The following is a 17338-nucleotide window of genomic DNA, read 5'->3' on the forward strand; positions in this document are numbered from 1 at the left end:
CCTCACATTGGTTGTTGCTCCACAAATTCTGAATGTAATAGACTCCCACAATAAATGTCAACAAAGGAGTCTAATCACTGCTGATTTTACTTAACCCTTTATAGCTTTTTCCTAAGATCCAGAGCATTGTACACACTTATGGTGAATGCTAGTCAGCTATCTGTGTGCAATTTAACAGTACCTGCAGACTGCAGTACAAAGAGGGGGAAAAAAAAGAGGTGAAAAGTAACCCTCATTCACTGTGGGAAACGAGTAGTAATAGTAACCCCTCTTTTTGCCACTTACCTTACCTTGAAAAGCTCCGGCATCCTGCTCCTCTGGGCGGCGCGGCTAGTGACAAGAAGACAGCCGCGGTAGAAACTCCGTCCTCCTCCCCTGCTGAAGTTCACAAAACACTACCGCGCAGGCGCAGAGAGCCAAGGCACGGCTCTCTGCGCCTGCGCGGTAGTGTGTTTCTTACACAGACGACCGTCTACGAGGTGCTCCCTGCAAGCTCCGCCCCAATGTCGGAGGGGGCGGGGCTTAATCGCGGCTGGGCCTACCGGTCTACAGCCCGGCTGGCCGGCAGGCCAGTCCGAGGCTGTAGGTAGGTCTCCATATTTTGACTACAATGACACCAACTGGTACGAAATAGAGAACAACCGGACTGTGTTGAATCAAGACATCTGCCTACAGATGTACATACCATTCATTTCAATGGTAGGTGATGCATTAAATGTCAATTTAAAGTTGCCTACATCTGTACAGTATGCAAGTCATTAAGATGTTGTGAAATTATTTAATTGGCTAGTATCGCTTATAGCCTTTTTTCTCGTAAAGACAATCATATTATGATAGCCCTCCTCCCACACATAAAAGGGTTAAGGACTATTGCAGCAGCACATCAGGAAGTGTAACAGCAGTAAAGAGCCATTGTGCTGTCAGCCCAGCATTTGCTGTAGTCATAGAGCAGAGAACAGAGAGCCCTTAGTCTTAAAAGGCACCAACGGCCAAACCGTGCCAATGGTGCTGAGGAGCCCTTCTATTAACTTGTGTTTGCTGGATGTGATATGTGGGATAATATACTCAACTAAGTAAAATAGATGGATATTAAACATCAATGTATCCATAAGAAATTAATTAGGACAGGTGCTTTTTTTTATTCCATAGTGACTTTTCATATCATTAAAGCAGGGGGTATGTTATTCCTTACATGTTCCTGGTACATAATAGCCAGGTTTATTTAAGAAGGTTATATTTCATATTATTTATAAAACAGTTGACAACCTAAAAAGTCAATTTGCAAAATAATCTATTTTTGGAATTATAAAGCTATGGAGTAACATGTTAACCCCTTTGAAACATATTTGTTGCAGTGATCCACATACAATATCTAGATGTGTTCTGTCTATATGACAGTTACACATTCCATCAAGGAATCTGTATGAGTCATGTGATACAAGGGATGGGGCTTTTTCTTAATTTCAAATGGAGAGATTCAAGCAAATGGAAAAAGTACTTCCTCACACCTCAAAACCATCAGTACATAATTCTCCACACCTGGCCTCCCAAAAGAGAGGTAATAAAAATTGAAAAGTATGCAGTGATCGCTGTATTTTCTTCTCTAGCTCCATATACTAAAAGTCAGCGACATAGCTAAAGCATGGGCCCCTGTGCAAAACATAATAAGGAGCCACTCTCGTATTTTCCAGACACACACACAAAACAGCTCACACATCCTGCCTATTGCCTCCATGGACATTTTATCAATGCTGCATCTTCTGGGGCTCTTTCTTGTCCATTACCTGCTATGAGCCCACATAGCATAAATGGTTCACAGGCTGGGCCTAGAGCAGTTGTTACCACAATTACCCTGTTACCATGCTACTAGAACAATATTCACCAAACAAATGCAGGAAGCGGTGTAAGAACCTTGGCACACTGCATTAGGCCTCGATTGGTAAAAAAGTTGATATTAACAGCATACTTGCCAACTTGCTGAATTTGGCTTCCGGGAGCCTGCCGGTGGGCGTGATTCGTGTCATTTTGGCCCCGGCCTGTGACGTAATGATGCAAACGCGTTATTTGACATTAGGGGGCGGGGCCAAATGCTGCGATTCCCGGTGAATCGCGGCATTTTGGACCTAATTCTGCCCACTTCACTAGGAAGTGGGTAGAATTCTGCCAGATGCGGGAGATTGCCACACTCTCCAGTGAGTCCGTGAGACTCTTGCAAAATGCGGGAGTCTCCCGGACATTCCGGGAGAGTTGGCAAGTATAATTAACAGAAAAATAGAAATATTTTGTGTAGCCACTTACATATTACAAGTAAATAGGCCAATCTAAATACACAATTTGTGTTACACTATATAGTAAATGAATTCTCAGGGACGCTGTAGGTCTAATAAGCATTATAGTGCTGCATTTAGCCTGTGGGCCAGTATTGGACAACCTTTTATTTGCTCATTCTTCCTGAATGTAAAAAGCATGATGTGGGAAATGACATGGAGAATGCACGGAGTAAGTCAGACCTTAGAAAACAGCACTGCATGTACAGAAGTAAAATATTTCATGTGACTTGGAAGCCTGTGGAGGATTTGGTATGTTTAAGGAAATGTACTTATTTAAGTTTGGCCACGGCTATCTTTGGCTACTGAGTCTGGATTTAACGTAATTTAGCATCAGCATAATTTCATATTCTCTAAACCACAAAGCAATAGGCAAGTTTATCTAACTTAAACAAAAGCTTACAAAGAAAACCTGAATGTTTAGAAAACCATAAAAGGCCAGATAAAAGTTTTTTTTACAGTTTATATAAACATTTTACATACATGTCCTTATATTATAGGTATCTTCTGCAGCTTACACTGTGACATAATGTATTAAAGATAGGCAGTCAGACAGATAGAACTCTTTTATATGAAGCAACTTGCAGTAACAACATTCACATATATAGAGTGATAGCAGTATGTTAGCAGTTATATTAATAAACGCAAATACACAACATTGTAGTTTTGCATAGTCCATATTTTTACTGAGCATATACTGTATATATACAGAGAGAGGCAGGATAGCTAAAAGACCCTGGGCCCATTGCAAAATATAATAATGCTCCCTCTAATATTCTCCCACCACACACTAAAGCCTGCACACATTGTGCCTATTTCATGGACAATTCACCGAATCTGCCTACTGTTTGGGGCTTTCCAAAACCTGTCTCTGGTCTGGTAGCTACCATGAGCCCGAATAGCATAAACACAAAGCACTGGGCCTGTAGCACCATGTTACTATGCTGCTGGAAGAATATTCAATAACAAAAAAAAATATATATATATTTCATTTGTTTTTCTTTGCGGTGCTGCTACAGTGCAGCACCACATCTTAGTGTGTGTCCTGTTTCCGGCAGCATCGTGACGTCACAACGCTGCCAGTGAGAAGAGCCGCGATCAAGCAAATAGACAGTGAAGCCAGAACAGAAGCACAGAAGGTAAGTAAGTAAAGACAACAGAAATTGGGGGAGAGGGTGCAGAAAGAGAGGGCTACATAAAATGAGGAAGGCAGAAAGAGAGGGCTACATAAAATGAGGAAGGCAGATAGAGAGGGCTACAAATAAACAAATTTAATATGAACATTTGCCTTAAATACAATAAATTAAATTTATGTTAAGAACTGAATATATAATTTTTTTAATAAAACACTAACAAGATCTGAGCTCCGGCACCTTTTTTCTTACAAATATATATATATATATATGTATATATATGGTGTAATGACCTTCCTAATGTGATTTGGAAGAATATTAGAGACTAACATGGAGTCCTGTGTACATATAACATAATGAGTTCCCACACATTATACATATGTGTTTTCCTGTTCACTTCCAGTAAAATGTTTTCCTGTTCTCTCGCAGTAGCTGTAACATTCATCACTCTACAATAAAGAAAACATTTTCCTTATGGTTTTTTTTGCACCTTCAAAACTGAGCAAGTGTGTTACTATGCAGCTACAGTATAAATCGAGGTGGATGGTTTGATAGCTGTTTTATGACTGTGACACTGAAACTGAAAATCACTGTCTAAGGGAAATAAAATTTGGTGCCATACAATTATGTGGAAAAAGATGTCAAGGCCAAATGGTAAGTTAATAATGTGGTTCTGTACTGGGTTGTGGATACACTATTCTTGAGCTAATGGAAAATCACTATGATGCTCCTGGTGAAGTTTAGTCTGGTTACTCTGACACTAACAGCTACTTTACCAGAAACAACGGACTCTTGTTGAACACATTCCTATTACCTATCTGCTCTTTGTGAGAGAACTGCAGGAAAGTGTTCTTTGTGAATGACATTACAAATCAAGATTGTACTGCAGAGATAAAGATTCTTTTCAGTGGGAACCACAAGTGATCTAACTGGTGTCTTCACGTTAAAGGCTTTATGATTTCATCAAACCAGTTTCTCCTCTCCCCATTTTGTTTTGCTAAAGTTTCCTCTCCTGTCCTCATTTCAACTCCAAATTGTTTTAGAGTTGTTCCAACTGGACAAGAACAAACTAAGATTAACAGGTTGTGGTTAAATGAGAAATATGTCTATACGGAAAACTGAGGAAAAAGCAAGAAGCAACAAGTTGGGATTTGGAAACTTTAAATAACAATCGGGTCTGGGAATACATGAAAAAAAAGATGTTTAAATAACAGAAACAACACCATCAATATGAAAGGTAAAGTATAATATAATTTCCCAGCCTAAACAGCAGGTGAAGATGGCATGCCTGAATGTAAGATATTTGAAAGTGGCTCACTATAATTGTTTTGCTATGTTTGCCCCGCACAGATTCTGTAATACAATTTGGTATTTGAGCCACTTAGCAGGGATGGAACAGTGCATCGCTGAGCCCCATAGTAAGGGAGGGTGTCACCTCCAGGCCCCAGAGAGGCTGCATTCCCTGTACCCATGGCAGTTCCACCACTCTGTCTTGGTCTCTCTTATGCTGGTTATCTTCTGGTCTTGTGTTTAAATAAAAAAAGTTTAAGTGCAATCTCATGTGAATACACATATATATACTATGCATTTGAGCATGCTTTTGATATGCAGTTCACGTAAGGTATACCCATGGCTGATAAGTACTGGAAGGATTTGTGAGTGTGTCCAGAGATTTTCCATTAATTTCAATGTAGAAACAACAATGAAATTAATAGGCTATTGAAAAAAATGGGATAAGTTCCATACATTAAAACAAAATAACAAAAATTCACAACCACCCCCAGTGCTGGATAGCTTGGATTGGTTCCTCCTTGTCACGTGCCGGACCCTTACTTACTGGAGTCCGGTGCGCAAGGCTGGCCTCCACCGCTGGGCTCCTCCACTCTGGCGTCTTCCGATGGTGGCTGCCATCTTATATTATGGGAGTGTGCATGCACACTCCTGTGTTTTTCTTGTTCAGCTATTGACTTATTTTTTTTCACTCCTCCTCATCCTCCAGACTATATATGGTGCACTTTTCTGGTAATATATTTCCATATCTTCATGTCCTATCCTACTACCTGCTGGATTGTTTGGCTCCTGTAATTCTGTGTTTTGCTTGGGCATCCTTGATCTGTTTCTATTCAGCAAATCCTGGAATCCAGCGCTATATGCTTCTCATCTAATCATGGTATCATGGTATCCTGTATCCGTTCCTTCAAGGTACCTTGTATCCTGCCTTCCTATTCTGTTCTCCCCATTTCACTTAACACCTTATTCTCCTCGAAGTGAAGACCAAACCCCCTTGCGGGAGTCCCTAACGAAATATTTCACCAAGTTAGACTCTGAGTCTCTGTGGTTGGTGGAACTAAATCAGGCAGACTGTAGAATCCCATTGCTCCTGTGTGATTCCGTGATACTCCTAATGTACAAGGACAATGAGTGAGCTGTCATCTTGCTATAGCGAAAGCCAGTTCCAGACTAGAAAGAGTGGGCTAGTTTACACTATTAATATAGCTGGTCAGTGTAGGGATAATGAGTTTATGGAGGTGAAAGGGGCAGAAAAAAAAAACAGCATGGCCCCCATTGCTAAGCCATGGTGTATTGAGGATTACTGAGAAATGTGCCACCCCAAGGAATCCCAGGATAATGGAATGTAATATAATGTAAACACGGACACTTTCATTAAAATAAAAAATCCACCAAACAGTTGTTCACTAACAATAAAAGTATTCCTATATTTGAAGGGGAAATGTTCCATTTTTGTAACCCAAAGTGAAAATGTTCTTTTTGTAATCCAAAGAGAAGTGATGTATACTTGTAATCAAAGGGATCATTTTCGTATTGTAATACAAATTATTTGTAATCCATGCATCACAAACATGGCCAGGGTGAGTATTCATTCAAGGAGGTGAGCAAGTAGGTTATACAACACCACACATTTAAGAATATTTAGAGAGAAATGTTGGTCACAGTAGAAGTATATGAGAAATTCCATTATTACATTTATGGTTGCAGAACAGTGTTGGAAACATACCACAAGATAGTGGAACACATACTTCAGAAACCCTTTTTTTTATACCAGTTCTGATCTATTCCTACCCCACACTTATTTGCAGCAATACCAGAGAAGTTACCATTGATGAGTCCCCGTGCAATATTTATATAAGGAGAGAGGAGGGCACCAGTAGACACAGAGAAAAACTACAATAAAACTGCCAGGCCATTGTCAGCACTTGACCCAGGACAAGAAATGATGCAGAACAGATGGGAACAACTGGCTAACAACAACTAAGGAACAAAAAGCAGAAACACCAAAATCTTACTCTCTCAGAATGTCAAATGTTAAACAGATAAGGAGAAACCAGATTCATCTGAGATACAGAGACAGATGTGCCCATCTATGCTGCTCAAAGCAGTGAAATAAGTGATTCACAGAAAATATAAGAGAATACTCAGGTGAAACCAAACAGCATCAGGAAAGTTACAATTTCATTTTTAAATTTGAGCATTGAAAGCAACACCGTTTTAACACATAATGTCAATTCTAAAGAACAGAAGCCACGCCCATCTTGACCACGCCCCCAATACTAATTTATGTGTCTCTCTTCCCACTCTCCTATGGAGGGGGGCCCAAATAGTTGCTGTACTGGGGTCCCAACTCCTCTTGGCGGCCTTGGGTGTAACATAGAGCGTATATGGAACATAATATAATACTTGCCTACTTTCAGGCAGTGAGGTCCGGGAGATCCCGGGCAGGGGGCGTGATTAGAGGGCGGGAGGGGACGGGGCACGATCATTTGCGTCATTTTGACAGTAATTATGTTCTGTGCTATTTTGCTCAGGGAATTGCGGAATGCGGAAAACTTGCCTGCTCTCCCGGGAGTTCGGGAGACCGACCCGGATTTCGGGAGTCTCCCGGACATTCCGGGAGAGTTGGCAAGTATGCATAATATTTAACAGTAGATGGCTGACAAAGAAACACTGATGTAATACAGACAGAATAAAAGCTGTTCTGTGCAGAGAGACAAGCTACAGTCTGTGAGTACTCACAAAACAATACGCTGAGGTACTGCAATCATAGGAAGGACAGTGGCAGGCAGTGATTTTATTACTGGAAAACCTCAGACTGCTAACTGACATTGGGATTTCATGTGCTCCTGTTTACATGGCATAGTTATGATTATTGCTACAAAAATTGTTAATTTGGAATGCTCAAACACATATCAGGTGTATTAGCAGGTTTTAAAGGACTGTGGGCAGCATGGTGGCACAGTGGTTAGCATTTCTGACAGCTCTGAGATCATGGGTTGGATTCCAACCAGGGCTCTATCTGTATGGAGTTTGTATGTTTTCTCTGTGTTTATGTGGGCTTCCTCTGGGTGCTCCAGTTTCCACGCACGCTCCAAAAACATACTAGTAGGTTAATTGGCTGCTATCAAATTGACCCTAGTCTCTCTCTCTGTCTGTGTGTGTGTGTGAGGGAATTTAGACTGTAAGCTCCAATGGGGCAGGGACTGATGTGAGTGAGTTCTCTGTACAGCGCTGCTGAATTAGTGGCGCTATATAAATAAATAGTGATGATAATTACTACATTCTAGTTTTTCTTATGTTTCTCCCATACATAGGCTCCCTTAAACAGAGGGGTATATGAGGGTATGCACTCATGACCAGCAGTGTCCATAGATCTCTATGAAGTGTGCAGACACCATCTCTTCAGCCGATGGTTATGACAGATGAAGAGCACAGATCTAAGGTAAATTGTATAAAACGTGTATAGTGTGCAGGGTCGGATTGGCCATCTGGCACTTCTGGCAAATGCCAGAAGGGCCTGCCGAGCAGCAACACTCTGCGCACTGCTCAGCGGACGGAGAATCAGTGACTGCCGCCTATGCGAGCAATCACATGGGACGGCACCTGTCACGTGGTGCTGTCCCATGTGATTGCTCGCATAGGCGGCAGTCACTGATTCTCCCTCTGCCGGGGAGCGCAGAGTGCTGCTGCTGGATGTACAAAGGTAAGTGTCTGTGTGTGTGTAATATGGCTGTGTGGCAAATAGTGTGTGTGGGGCTATTAGTGTGGCAAATAGTGTGTGTGGCTAATAGTGTGGCTGTGTGGCAAATAGTATGTGTGGCTAATAGTGTGTCTAATAGTGTGTCTGTGTGGCAAATAATGTGTGTGGCTAATAATGTGTCTGTGTGGCAAATAGTATGTCTGTGTGGCAAATAGTGTGTGTGGCCAATAGCGTATCTGTGTGTCTAATAGTGTGTCTGTGTGGCAAATAGTGTGTCTGTGTGGCAAATAGTGTGTCTGTGTGGCCCCATGTTGCTATAGTGTGCGTTTGGCCATGTTTATATAGTGTGCGTGTGTGTGCGCACATGCAGTATTTTAATATAATATGTGACGGAAGGGAGGATCTTAATATTTTGTGGGAGGTATGCTATTTAATGGTGGAGTGTTGGTGGGGGTTAATTATTTAAGGTGAGATAACGGAACCTTTAATTTAATGCTGGGGTGGTTTAGGGCTATCAGTTGAATATGGGGCTGATTTTGGGGAGGAGGGCTATTTATTAAATGTGAATATGAATTATTTATTGTCGGGGATGGTTGTGGAAAATTGCTATATTTATTAAACTTTAATGCTATTTAATTTATTGCTGGGATTGTTTGGAGGGAGGAAAATATGTTTTGAGTAAATGGGTATACTGTTTTGTTTTGTTTAATGTTGGGGAAATAGGTCTACTTATTAAATGTGAATATTATTTTTGTGGGGACTGGAGGGAGGCCTAAATATAGAACGTGAGTGCTATTGTTTTAACACCCGGGCTGGTTGGAGTTTTCTAAATCTCATGTACCCATTTTTTTTTTAAAATAGGGCACCCAATATTCCAGGATCAAGACAAGAATGAACTGAGCTAAAGAAACCAGCTGCTACAAGTGGTGAAAGTGACCAAGACAGGTAGGAGAGAGGAGGACAGTCTGCCGACTGTCCTGAATTTGGTGGGGCAGTCCTGAATTTGGGTGACTGTCTCCCTTAGTCAGGATTTGGTCCGACTGCAAGGACAGTTGGGAGGTATGTCCTGCTTCACAACGTACTGCTTGTGAAGGCAAAGCTGTGTGCTTCTAACACTAGTGCCTGTGTATTTGTCTAAAATGATAAATGTAATGTATTATTATAATATATGTATCAAAGCCCCATGTTGGCCACACCCACAACACGATGAGGTCACGCCCTGTTTGGCGCCGCCGCTGCGGCACATATTTTCTTTCCTGCTGGAACTGAGGTGGGCCTGTGTACCTTAAATGCCAGGGCTGATTTTTAGCCCCAGTCCGGCCCTGATAGTGTGTACACATGAACCAACATGCTGATCGGGACTTTTTTTTACTGTCGTTGGTATAATGTGATATTGGTCGGAGCGGTCACTTATCGTGTGATTGGCCTGATAATCAGCTGAAAACCCTGAAGTGTGTACCCAGCCTAATAGTTGTAGAACTACTAACATTACCAACACAACCACTGGACATAATTACAATACAGATCTATTGTATAATGTAAGAAACATATATAACAAGGACAGTCGTTTTGTTCAACTGGTTAATGTAAAAAAGAGACAAACATTTCCAGGGTTAATTCTTCAAAACCTAGGAGTGTCCCTAACAAGCAGGCATAATTGTCACCACCGTATGCAGTAAGCGCTCTCCGTGGGAATACTGACATGTTTATAAACCTAACATGGATAATTCAGTGCCTGTCTTTCTTGTTAGCTTGTGCTGACTGTCAAATCTAGACGCAACACTTGTTTTCTTGTTATTTGTTCCCTTTGTTTTAAGTTAAACTTTTAACATTTAACACGAATATCAATAATTTTATCGATAAATTAAGTTGTATATAATGTATATCTGAGATGGAAACTATGCCGCTGTTACAGCCTACTTTTCATTTATTCAATTTAATTTCACCAGTCAATATAAAATAAACATCAGTCACAGATGCTAAAGAAATAATACAGTTCACTTCAGAAGCTGCAAAATTGCAGTCTCAAATGACAGCTATATAGCTATTTTTGCACAATTGCACTTATTTTTACAGCGCCAAGATGTCAATGTCAGCAGGAGCACATCAAGATGTTTAAAATAGTATTTATGGTAGTGTTCCCTGTTTAGTGGAGGTGGTGGTGGGGTGAAAATCTATTCTCAGAAGCAGCAGAGATTGGGCCTTGGCCTTTACACATAATGGGGTACATTTTTTTATATGGAAAACTGCATTTCTAGATACATTACTACCAATGTAACAAAACATTAAATTGTACAATAGTAATGCATGTAATAAATACAGCCGCGGTGTCCTCTAATTCTGACTTAGTCTATTTACATAATAAGGCCAAGCTGAACAAAAGAACAACAACTGACAGGTTGAACTTGTAGGAGATATGCACGCAAAATAATGTCTAGTTCCTGACGGAGTCCCTGTGTCTTCTAGTAGCTAAATGTCTGAATGCTTGCCTGGCTGTGTTGTAGTCAGAATGAAGAGTTCTACTATATGTATAAATACTGTATATATTGATTTTTTAAGTAAGTTACAACATACTTGCCAACTCTCCCTGAATGTCAGGGAGACTTCCTGAAATAGGGGTGATCTCCCTCACTCCCTGAAGAGTCTGGCATTCTCCCTGATCCTGAGCCAGTACAAGACAAGGTTGGCTTCGCCATCTGTGGCATGATGACACAGTTTAGAAATTGCGTCCTATGTCTATGTATTAATGCCTATGGAGGTTGCCATTTTCATGGAGACCAAGATTTAATCAGAGACTGACAGGTAAGCCAACATGACTTCAGTAATGGAGACAGAAATGACACTTCAGTCTCTAGAGATTTTCCTTAACACATAGCTGTCTACTCTCCCGGAATGTCCGGGAGACTCCCGCATTTCTGGGAGACCTCCTGGGCTCCCGGGAGAGCAGGGCAACCTCCTGATTCTCGCCCCCACAATAGATAAATGGTGGGGTGGGGCTTAATAACACAAATATTGTGTCATCTTAGCCCCGCCCCCTGCTGTAATTGGCCAAACTTGTGACAAACGTTTAGGGGGCAAGGCCAAAATGATGAGTTTCGTCAAGCCCTGCCCCAGCAAGCCAACCTCCCCCGGGATCTCTCTGAAGCCAACACGGAAAAGTTGGCAAGTATGAGTTACAATATAATGTAAAGTATAAAATGAACTGAGATCAATTTTTAATGCCTTGATACAGTCTCTGTAAAACTCTCTTGAGCTTTAGCCAATATATATATGACCATACTGTTTATACACATATGTTGTGTGTAAACCCTTCATGTGCAAAAGCATTTCACCTTCATCTCCAGAAATGTCTTCACAACTTTCATAATAATTAACATTGCTTTTGCTGAGTAACAGTGCTTTGTACAGCACCGCTGTAATCCAAATAATGTTTTTTTGTGATGGAAAAATCTTTTGTGTCCAATTGTCAGTGCAGTTCTTTTATGTCCGCCACTACTATCACACTGTTATATTAACTCCAAACCTTCAAGAAAACACTTTACAATTCAGCGTATGTAGGATTGTATGATGTTCATCAATTTCTATTCAGTAAAGAAAGGACCTGAATCATGGTACACGAACCATACTGTACATATATTAAAGTCAACAAGTATCATTCCCCTTTGACAATGAATAACCTTCAATCAGTTGATCTCTACTCTTTGCAAATAATACTTGTTATCACATCTTGCTGTGAAACTCCGCTATAAATATTTGCAATTCCCCCGCTTTGAAATGAATCCAGGAGTCATGCTGATTCATCACTAAAATACCAAAAGCCTTATTTTTACTACATGTCTCCTGGTAAGACTGAACCACAAATGCACTGTGATCTCATACATCTCCATGTACTTTGGAATTGATGCCTCATTATGAGAACTGAAGCTGAATAGTAAAACCATCAATAACTACAGTGCTTCTGGGGAACAGGCATAAAAGGCATTACAGCCGAATTATTCAAGAGGTGAATTAATGGCAGGTTCCACATAGTTTACTATTATAATTTCTGAAAACTAAAGCAAAAACAAAACAAAACTTCTAGAACTCTAAATTAGTAGAAAAACAAATATATTTTCTTTTTTGTGCATAGATAGATAAAGAAACATTTTATCACAAGTCAAGTGTACTAAATACTTATTACACACTGAAACACACGATCAAATAGATTTCTTTCAGATTATAAATGGACAAAAAAGATGATTAACCAGTTATTCTGTTGCCGAGAAACTAATAACACTATTTTTACAGCAATTTTTTTATTTTTTTTATGCGGTCATTGTTTAATATTCAAAAAAGATAATATTTCAAAATGAGAGAAGATAGTAATCAGCTTTGAGTAGAAAACTCATATAACAGCGTTATGACTAGATATTGACAGCAGCAAACTGTCCAGCCAGTAAAGGCTGCACGTAGAGGAGTTTGCACCATACTTTGATTAATATCTTCTATTCTTCTGAGATATTAAACTGACCAAATTGAAAAAGAAAAACATATTGTTTTGAACTAATAAAGCTGCTATTAGTTTTTGGAACTTTGTAATAGTTTTCCTCTAAAAACGTCTTTCTCTGGCTGTCATAGCAAGAAACCAAGTTAACATACATACTACTCAGAAATGAAACAAAAAATGCCAGAAACATCGCAGTCAAAAACATTACAAATAATTTAATTATCAGATGTTGCTAATGCGATTGCTGTGTAACAAATACTATAAGAGTGGAAGAATAGAGGCAACAATACCCTGTCAGAGAACATGGACTATGACAGTGGTTCCCAAACTGTGTGCCTAGGCTCCCTGGGGTGCCTCGGCGATCTCACAAGGGTGCCTCGGCCAGGGCCAGTGGTGAGCAAGGCAGGGGACTACGTGGTAATTATTTTGGCTTAGGGGTGCCTTGAAAAAATTATGGAGGCCCTAAGGGTGCCTTGAACTGAAACAGTTTGGAATCCACTGGACTATGAGAAGACTACAGCGTCTCCTGCCTTTTGGTCATTTGCCCAAAGCATAGCTACATGCTGATACCTACACCGACAATCACTTGTGTGAACTGCCATATTAGATGACGCTACATTACAAACTGGTGCAACTTACTACTATTATCATATGAGAATAAATGTTTATGATAATTGCTTACCGTAAAAATATTTAGTTGGTGATTAATAACGTCCGTCTCCATTCCAACAGCACCTTGAGATTCTTCATGTTCCTCTACGGTTCCAAGCTGAGCGATAAATTGTTTTAATGTGCTATAAAACTCTTCTATTCGGGTAATGGTGCCATCGACGTGTTCTTCGCGTGATTTCGCTCGGTCCAGGAGTTTGTTACATTGCTTATTTAAGGCTTCCAGGTCCCTCTTGATACCAATAAGATCTGGAGATGTTTCTGTAACCAACATCATCTTACAGGTCTTGTTGGCATTCTCATTAGTTGTTATAAGGTCTCCTAGCTTTTTAAGATATGTGCTAATGTCCTCTTTCTGAGCCTGTAGTGTATCCCTATCCCTCCCAACTGGTGACATACTGTCAAGCTCATCATCCAACTCTGCAAACTGAGAAAACATCTCCCGAATACTGTTTTGGAAATGCCCTATTCCTTGTAACTTAGTTTCTAAGAATGAGCATTTTTCTTCTACCTGCTGGCTGATAGTTTTATGTTTGTTCTGAAGTGACTCTGCTTGAAGAAGAAGATCAGAAACCCCTTCTGCATCCGAAGCATCTACTACCAACTCTTGAGCTAATCTTTTAGAAAGTTCAACTTGTGGCTTTAGACTCTGAAGGGCTTTTTGTTGGGCCTGCATTATTGTCAGATGCTTGTTACTACAGGCTTGGGCCCCAAGAGAGTTGTGTATTTCTAAATGCTCCTGCGCCACTGCCAGTTGCTTTTCTGTATCTTTAACGGACTCTTGAAAATCTTTGAGCCGCAGTGCCATATTCTCCAAGGAGTCTCTTTTATTGTGTAGATTGTCAGTAAGTGTTTCCACCTTGTTGTTCACTGTGGCCTGCTCATCTGTGATGATCTCTAGATCTGCCTGACAGGAGTGTAATAAACTCTCTGTTGCACTATTTAACATTTCCACCATTCCACGCTGCTTATCAACACTCTTCTGTAGAGCTCTCACTTCTCCAATTGAGTTCTCTATCGCTACTGGGTCTATCGAAAGTTTGACTTCATGCACTTTATGTTGGTATTCTTCAATCCAAGGCATTATATTATCTACCAGTTCTCTATATTTTGTAGCCTTCTGCTGACAATCAACTAAGCTGTGCTCCCTTTCCAATACCTGCTTATTAATGTTGTCCCAGTCGCGCCTAAGCACGGAGAGCTGAGACTGAAGTGTCACCTTCTCTTCTGCTTCTGTGTTTTGTAAGAGTTTTTCACCTTCTGCTATAATCTTTTCATAGGAACCGTGTTGGGCATTTAGCGCACTCTGCACTTGTTTTGTCTCTGTGATTAATGACTTCAAGATATCAAGCTTGGCTGAAATAGGTGCTGCCTCATTTTGTTCTTTTTTCTTATTTTCTATCCAAGTCTGGAAATCTTCAGACATCTGATGAAATTTTTGACAGCTAGCAAATGCAGATTGTAGCTGTTCTACATGGGAACCTACAAAGTTAAAGAAATGCATTTAACAATATAATCAGTAGAGTGATTACTGTTAGTAGCAAATAATGCTAGACATATATATTGTATTTCCTTTCATTTTGATATACATGACCATTGTGCTCTGTGTATGTCTATGTATTTCATACTCCTGAACTTCAGTCTCCTGACTGCAAAGTATAATAATGAGAAGACCCACAGATAATATAAGGAGAAATTGTGATACCTTGGGTCATCTTCAACAATTGTAAGAGGTTATTAATGTGGGATTCCAAGCTGAAGACCACTACATAGAGTATCATACAAAATATAGCTCATTCTGTATACTGTAACTACCTTAAATGTGCAAATCTCATGTAAAGCTAGCTTTAAAACATTAAGATTACCAAGTCACACCCGAATATCTCCAAACACATCAAACATGAAAATGCAAAAGAGATACATTATCATTATATACTAAACGCATTTAATTACCTAAAATGAAAATAGTTGATGAGGAATTAACCGTTTTACGGCATGTTAATAACATTTATAACATAATAGTGTAGGGATTATTGAGACACATTAGGAGGTCAGTGGTTGAATAATGGCAGGATAAAAAAAGGAATGTGAGATGATCTGACTCTACTGCAAACTGCACAGTGTAAAATGTAATATATAAATCGGGCAGAACACTGTCTGAAATATGAGTCTTCACTTGATTTTATCAGCCTCTCTGTTCAGGGCAATCAGACTTTGGAATGTTTTATCATGAACCAGGATAATTTAGTCATTGTATGTGTCTTTTTTGGAAACTATTTCCGTTGTTTTTAAAAAATGACCATACAATAGGGAACTGAAGAGCAATCTTCTCTCTAGGCCATAGGAATGTACTTACTTAACAGATTTATGAGATCTGTTTGTATTTTATCCTTCATAATCACTGCAATTACATCAGCGTTTTAGTATTTTTAGAAAGCTTTACATTTTTTTTTATTTGGCCAAAAACCAACCTGCTTTTTCTTTCAAATCCATGAACGGCTTAACAATTGTGTCCATTTGCCTGTTCAGCTCTGCTTTCAAGTATTCCTCCTTCACCAGATGTGACAGCTCATCACACAATACTCTGGCACTTTCAATATTCGCCACCTCCAGTTTTACTTCTTCCTGGACCAGCTTTGCAGTCTCCAGCTTCTGTCTTACAGCATCAGGGTTAGAGCTCAATGTCATATTGCTGCTCAGTTTGTTGTTTAAGGCACTTAATTTCTCAGAAAGGCCATTCAAGAGGTTTTGGTAATCGGTGCTTTTCACAATAGCCTGGTCAACTCTGTTACATCTGTCATTCAATTGTCCGGTTAGACTTTCCCATTTACAAGCCACAGCTGCCAGCTGCTCTTGTACAGCTTCATCACAGGGAGGGAAGTCTCCGGGTCTGCTCAGGATCCTTTGCCCAGTGCTGTTGAGCTGTTCATACTGCTGTTTTCGAGCATCAAACTCTTTAAGGAGAATCTAATACAACAAATTGAAAAATATACAATTCATACAATGCAATACAAATATGCATATACAGCATGTGAAAACGGATTTAAAACTCAATATAACATAAATAAAAATATTAACATATAGGGCCTGAGTCATTAAGGAAAGTAAGGTTAAAAAAAAGGATTAAATGCTCACCAGGACAAACCATGTTACAATGCAAGGGGTGAAAATAAGTTTATTATTTTGAACATAAGGACAATGCTAGCTGTTATATCATGTAGCATACAAATACTTGATAGCTTTATTTTTACACTGCATTTTAAAGATGATCAAGGACATACCCTTCCCCAACTATAAATCTGTCCCCACACTTTAAATTTACCTCCCCCTCCAAAGCAACATGGTTTTGCACAGGTGCAAAGTTACTCTTTTTTGTGCTTTAGTCTCCTTAATCAGGCCCACTGTATTTCTTTAAAACAGAGTACAAGACAGTGCCCTATATGTAAAAGCAAGGGATGCAAGTCAATCATGATAGTGCTATAGTCATATAATTCAGGAATCCGTGTAGTATCAGTGTTATTAACACAAATGTAACCCAGGCAAAAATACAGCAAAATATTTAAAGAATCTATTATTATTATTATTATCGTTTATTTGTAAGGCGCCACAAGGTTTCCGCAGCGCCGTACATGGTACAAACAGTAGACTATACAGGGTAAGACAGTACAGAACAATAAACACAAAGTACCAGTACTTCAGAAACTCCAGGCAGGCAGATACAGTAGAGACG

At 39.8% G+C, this 17338-nt stretch overlaps 1 protein-coding gene across 25 annotated transcripts in view; it reads right to left on the minus strand.

Moving 5' to 3' along the window:
* Positions 1–17338, minus strand: part of DST (dystonin) — a 474923-nt gene that overhangs the window by 92327 nt on the left and 365258 nt on the right. For all 25 annotated transcript variants that reach the window (XM_075202543.1, XM_075202542.1, XM_075202533.1 and 22 more), the window contains 2 exons: positions 16080–16575; positions 13622–15090 (listed from right to left, as the gene is read on the minus strand). In XM_075202543.1, coding sequence (XP_075058644.1) covers positions 13622–15090; positions 16080–16575 — 1965 coding nt within the window. The remainder of the gene's footprint in view (positions 1–13621; positions 15091–16079; positions 16576–17338) is intronic.

Source organism: Mixophyes fleayi, chromosome 3 (assembly GCF_038048845.1).
Source record: "Mixophyes fleayi isolate aMixFle1 chromosome 3, aMixFle1.hap1, whole genome shotgun sequence".
Classification (NCBI taxonomy): Eukaryota; Metazoa; Chordata; class Amphibia; order Anura; family Limnodynastidae; genus Mixophyes; species Mixophyes fleayi.